This window comes from Lottia gigantea (genome assembly GCF_000327385.1).
Source record: "Lottia gigantea unplaced genomic scaffold LOTGIsca_65, whole genome shotgun sequence".
NCBI classification, from domain to species: Eukaryota; Metazoa; Mollusca; class Gastropoda; family Lottiidae; genus Lottia; species Lottia gigantea.
The window spans coordinates 407,845-414,879 of record NW_008710211.1 but is presented as its reverse complement, the minus strand read 5'-3'; the positions used below and the strand labels follow the sequence as shown (position 1 = coordinate 414,879).

General features: G+C 31.1%; 1 protein-coding gene across 1 annotated transcript; it reads right to left on the bottom strand.

The window, feature by feature from the left end:
* Window positions 1-1,696: 1,696 nt before the first annotated feature.
* On the bottom strand, window positions 1,697-4,645 carry LOTGIDRAFT_129506 (hypothetical protein; the record flags this gene model as incomplete). Its single annotated transcript, XM_009064778.1, has 3 exons — window positions 1,697-1,840; window positions 2,688-2,783; window positions 4,436-4,645. Coding segments are annotated over 3 exons (450 nt in total), but the record flags the coding sequence as incomplete, so codon positions are not given.
* Between the last annotated feature and the right edge of the window lie 2,390 nt (window positions 4,646-7,035).

The following is a 7,035-nucleotide window of genomic DNA, read 5'->3' as shown; positions in this document are numbered from 1 at the left end:
TGGTGTTTACTATATACAGATGTGTACTATATACTGGTGTTTACTATATACAGATGTGTACTATATACAGATGTGTATTATATATTGATGTCTACTATATACAGATGTGTACGATATACTGGTGTTTATTATATTCAGGTGTGTACTGTATACAGATGTGCACTATATACAGATGTGTCAGTTTTCTCCCTGTGATCTAATAATTCAGATACTACAGAGTTGAAATAACTTTTAAGAAATAGTGCTTTAATTAGTAACTTTATTGTATTTCTTATACAAACATATCATCTTAATTAAACAGACAAAAATGAACTGATCGTAATCTTGAAAACTTCTTCACAATAACAACTTTTCTTGTAAGAGTAAACATTGTGTTTATCATTTTATACTAAAAAAAAACCTTCTCTAGTTACTGGTCTAGGGCTGCTAATAGTTCTATAGGAAGTGAACGGTTTGTTCCAGATTTGCTGATTAATATACCAGGCTAATAACAACAATAAATAACAAATTAATACTCATCCAATCTGTCATAGAAAAGAATAACAATTGATTTCATGGAAATCCATCTCAATACATCATAATAGGACAAATAACAAAGATTTGTGAACTAGTCTAGTCTTTATTTGGCTGACTATCTTGATACACATTTTATAATAACTTCAGAAGGATCCTCAATACAGCTAATATTTCTCACTCAGGTTATACCAACTTAACCAATCCTTTTAGGTCTATGTTAGGAGTACTACGAATTTCAATTTTAACATACTAACCCTATTGAACTCATTGCCATTGCTTTCTGTTGAATACTAATTTTAACTAACTAATCTCTAAATTTTAGGAGAACACTTGGATAAAAATGATTCTGATTTCTAGTTTCTAATAAATAAATTTAGCTTATTTCCATTATTAATCGTCTCTACTATTTGTATGGCAATTTGATACGAATATAGTTTTTGAAAGACATTTAGCATTATAAAATATTTGAATATATGCTATGTAAATTTGTCAACTTTGATAGATAAGGCAAGTTCTGGTCGTCGTGTCCTTGAATAATCTACAGTTGTCTCCCTTTCTATTACATCTTCTTTTCTTCTGTAATAGAGAAAATAAACTTTATGATAGTGCTCTTAAATGGCGCTTGATTGGAGATTTCTGAACAGGTTCTGTCTGTTCCAATTCTGCCCCAGTGGAGGAGCCAGGTTTACGTCCGAGCGGGAGCGAAATACCTGACGTTGACCGAAGTTCTAACCAAGTTATGATATTTTTGCCCGAAAAACACGCCTTTGGGGCTGCGAGGAGGGGCCGGGGACCCCTCTTCCCCGCCCTATATGATAGGGAATATGTCACATTCAAAATTTTCCCAATCTTTTTCCTTCTCTGCCATTTTTAATTCTGTCTACACCTTTCATTTTTTTCAGTATACATAGAACGAATTGTGATGTCTGTTCCAACTTATTTTATTGAAAGAGAATAACTCAACAATCAAACAGCCCCTGGGATAGGTATTCTAAATTTAGATTTTTTTCAAGAATCCTATACATCATTGTTAATAAAAATGATGTGCAAATTTCCAACGTTGGTTTACAATTACAACCAGCCAAAATGTTCATCATACATATTATGAATTATGAAAATTAATATAACAGAAAGACACTTTTGAAATTGTGGAAAACTTATTGTTATTCAGGATAGCTTTTTATATTTTCATATTTTTCAAACCCGTAAAAAAAATGAAAAGGTACCTTTGTTTTTTCTCCTCTGCTAATTTTTGAAGACGTTGTTTACCATCAATATCTTCCTGAGTACTGAAATCTGTATTATTCTGGTCTATCTCTAGGTTCTAAAATATCAAATTTTATAATAAATACCTTCAATTGTCTGTACAACTACACTGATTAGTGTCGTAATTTGTAATACACAGAGTGTCAGAGTACCGGTACTCAGAGTTTTTTTTTAAACTAGCCTAAGAAAGAAATCAATCGGGACTAGAAAATGATGTTGGATTACTCAGATGTCAGATATCACAGAGTTCACAGTATCACCAGTCACTATCTCTGGGTTAAATTGCTACATTTTCTTTTTCTTACTATAGCTTGACTTAAAGGGATATTCAGCTCTTTTGTAAAAAGTTTTCACTGACAAAAACATCGTAAGTTATACCTAAAAATATTTCTAAAGTATGCTATTTATATCTATTTATCTACTTGATCAAACTGAATTTGTTTTAAAAGGGTTAATTCAAAACAGAAAGTACTAATTGTTAATTAAGCAGTTTGAGCTAGTTTAGGTGTTTGGCTTTATAATGGCTTGATGTTATTAATATTAGTTCTAACCTTAAGAATACATAGGAGACATATTTCTCTACAATTAGGCATTCAATTTACTCAAATTTTACTATTTACTTTAAAAGTATACCCAATCTTACGTCAATTTTTTAAATATTTTTTGTGTTTAAAAATTAACTCCTGGATTTCTTTAGTTAAAACTCTCAGACACCGTAAAGAGCACATTTCTCTAGATTTTGGTGTACAGTATTCACAAATGTAACCATAAAATTTTGTGACCTACAAAAAAAGCAGAACGTCCCTTTAAAGCAACTTGAAAAATCTAGATTTCTCAATAAATGCTGTTAACTGAAGAAATTCCAGAGTAATGTAAATGAGAAATAGAATATAACTCTAAATTACCTTAACCCCTATCATATCACCATCCCCTATAAAGTGGGGAGATTGACGGAGGTCTACTTTCTGGACCTTTTGCCTCTTTTTTTTACCTTTTTTACCCTGAAATTATTAATGGTTAAAATGGTTAAAAAGATAGCTTGCGTTGCAAGGTAACATACGCCCACTGGCAGCTGTCAGAAATAATAAAAGTCTTTAGTGACTAAAGTACGAATTTTCTCATATTGAAGAAATTATTCATGCTGAATAATTCCACAAAATTTTTTAAAATCAATATCAATAACCCAAATACAAATATAAACCATCTTCATAATGACATTGACACACAAAATAAAAATCAAAAGAATCTGTAAAAAATTGTCGCCTGTGGATTGAGCACAGGGTTGCACAATATAGCTAATAGAATGAAACGTCAAGTCAGACATGATATTTCGGTGAAATATTATCCGATCATCATGAAAATCAATAGGGATCATCTTCATAATGACATTGACATACAAAATAAAAATCAAAAGAATCTGTAAACAATTGTAGCCTGTAGAGTGAGCACGAGTTGCACAATATAGCTAATAGAGAAAAACGTCAAGTCAGACACGATATTTCGGTGAAAAATTATCCGATCATCATGAAAATCGATAGATCATCATGAAAATCAATAGGGATCATCTTCATAATGACATAGACATACAAAATAAAAATCAAAAGAATCTGTAAAAAATTGTCGCCTGTGGATTGAGCACAGGGTTGCACAATATAGCTAATAGAATGAAACGTCAAGTCAGACATGATATTTCGGTGAAATATTATCCGATCATCATGAAAATCAATAGGGATCATCTTCATAATGACATTGACATACAAAATAAAAATCAAAAGAATCTGTAAACAATTGTAGCCTGTAGAGTGAGCACGAGTTGCACAATATAGCTAATAGAGAAAAACGTCAAGTCAGACACGATATTTCGGTGAAAAATTATCCGATCATCACGAAAATCAATAGGGATCATCTTCATAATGATATTGACACACAAAATAAAAATCAAAAGAATCTGTAAAAAATTGTAGCCAGTAGAGTGAGCACGAGTAGCACAATATAGCTAATAGAGTAAAACGTCAAGTCAGACACGATATTTCGGTGAAAAATTATCCGATCATCACGAAAATCAATAGGGATCATCTTCATAACAACATTGACATAATCTGAAGAAGTTGCTAGGCATATTATGTACTAGGTCCCTGAAGCTGAATGAAATGTTCCTTTTAAAGGGGAACAGTCAGTATTTTCGGAGATTGATTTTGGTCTTAAGAAGTACTAAAACACACGAAAATCCAAAAATTTAATTGTCCATTCACAGTATCACTCAAATTCGTGACAATTTTTAACTTTCAAACATGAATAATTATCAATACACATGGATTTGAAGGCTCAAATTTCGACAAAGAGCTGTGAACACTATTACTGATTATGTAAGCTAAAAAAATTCCTGTTTCTGAAACTAAGGTATGATTGGTCGAACGGATAGTGAAGATGCTCCTTTAAACACTTCTATTACTTCTTATCACTTTATTTCAGATCAGAACAGAAGGCAATACCCGCCAGTTTCAGACTGTTTATACCATTTTCTTAATGAAGTATTTGATTCAACCTAAACCTACATTTGGGGGAATCAAACCCTTCCTTCCCCAAAATCCAAGTTTTACAAAATGCTTGTTTTTATATATATGTTGAAATTCGTAACTTCACCCACCTGAACTGGAGCTTTGTCTTTTTCCTTAATAATCAACCAATCATATGTCTGGTATAAGTATTTAGCCATTAGAATTTGATCTGTAGGTAACATGAGAGACTCGGTGACTGTTCGCTTTAAACCTACGATACCAGTTCCTTGTGATATATCCCATAATACCTCTACACTCGGGGAATATGTTGAAGTTTTTGGTTGGCGAACTTTGACCTCTAATATAATGTCTTTTGTACTGTAAAAACATAAACAAAATTTTAAATCTTCATCTTCAATTCATTATTGGCTAAGGATTTAAAAATTGAATGCTTCTCAGATAACAAGGGCATTAACTCATATTTACATTTTACTTGTCTGATAATAATCATATCAAGAGTTGTGCCATGTAAGATGTCTACGGGCAATAGTTGATGGACAGATAGACATGGATGACACCTATATACACTCGACATTTCATGAGGACGTATAAATATGGTAGTTTCACCCTTTCTTTACAAATAGGGCAGCTAATAAGGATATGTATTTGATATACATATATTAGTTGCTGCAGTTAGATATGCTCCTTGGCTCATACCATGTTCAGCACTTTATCTGGAGTGTACCACTGTCGTTACCATGTATGCATAGCTAGTTTGAGAAATCTGGCATGGTATGATGATACCACATATGCAGGATCATCTGAGGCGGCTATATAGCCAAACCTCAACTCCAGTATCAGCACAGAAGGCACAGCACAGTTATGTTTGCAGTTAGTTATATTAGATATTACACAACTATATATACTCACCTTAATGATTCTGCTTGGGGTAAAACTTGTATTGCTAAATCTTCTGGTGTTTTTATTTTATGTCTTCTGAAAATACAAAATAATTTAGAAATTACACAAAACAATTTACAAATTATACAAAACAATTTACAAATTACACAAAACAATTTACAAATTACAATTTACAAATTACACAAAACAATTTACAAATTACTCAAAACAATTTACAAAAAAAACAGGAAATCAATTAAAGTTAGGCCATACAAAATAAAAAGTCTGATTTACAGACCTTTTTTTTTTTAAATCTGGGCAAAGGGCGAATTTATTATTTATTTTTTATAAGCGCTTTTATAAGATTTTCAACTGGAATAAATCAAGCAAACAAAAGCATTTACTGTTTATTACCACAAATTTAATGTACATCTAATATTAAGGCAACAATTAGGCATTTTTGGGCCTGTAAAACAGACTGTTTATTTTGTATGGCCTTGAGGTAATTAAGTGGCTGTATGTGACTGGATTAGGTAAAAATTGTGGAGAAATATATACAATTTGCTTTGATTCATAGATGATCGTAATAAATTTCAATCTTGGCTAAAGAATAGGAATTATTTGCTCAAAAGGGGTCAATTTGATTCACAAATTGCGATGAGATACCACTTAAATTGAAGGCTGATGAACACTAGAGTAAATTAAAGCTTTCTCAAAAGTTCATAGATATTTCAATATGTAAAAGAATTGTGTCTTTGTTTTCCAGGTGAATATTATAAATTGTATTATTTAAAATAGAGATACTGTATTTAAGATTTTTTTAAGCAAATGAAATATGTAAAGAATTCAACAGCTCCAATCATATCTAAATTTTTTTTTACTATAATAGGTACTTGCTTTAAGGTATGTTTTAAATCACGAAGAATGGTTGATGGTCTGGAATTAGTCAACTTTCTCACTCGCAGGAACTCTATAGATGGAATCGGTAACTCCTGAACATGAGGTAATGTCATGATTTGGGATTTCAAATCTTCTAATGTTGATTCTTTACTAATCAAGACTTCACCCACAAATATTTGTTTCTTGTTTTCTTCATTATCATTGGATCCAACAAACTTCTTGTATAGATCTGATAATATAAGATAACAGAAATAAAAAAATAACAATATTATCAAATGACTTAAAGATGGATTTCCTTATTTTTTTAGTGTCAAATTAAGCAAACTATAATACAAGTTAACAAAAAAAAATAAAAATAATCATCAAAGGACTTAATCATAATTCCTGTTTATATGAAGCTGGCATACAGTCCCTACCTCTTTCTGGAAACATAAACTTTTTTAAACTTACTCCTACAGAAGCTACTCATTCTTGGTAATCAAGACTATTTTAAATATATTTCAAATATAAAATACACCTGTTGTATATAGATATTTACATTTCTACCATCATTCCCTTCAATAAACCAGTTAGCCAAACCGGCGTTTATTTTCCAATAACTGTCACGTGACAATAAGGCGTATGAATACATCGAAAACGAAAACAAGGATTGACCCAAGTTTTTTACCTAGAGTCTAATCTAATTTTTTCTAATTATTTAAATTTACAATTGTTGTTAATATTTCAATGGAATAATAAATATTTGATAATTCTATCATCCAAATAAGGCTGTCGATTTATAGAACTATATTGTTAGGGGCGGGTTGGTGAACTTGATTGACAGATATCGGTGAATTAAGCAACAATGGTTTCGGGTATTTTTACAATTAAAAAATAGAACATTTTGGCATATTTTATCACAAATGATAAACCAATGTAAATATAAGGAATGAATGTGGATCTTGTTATCGTTATG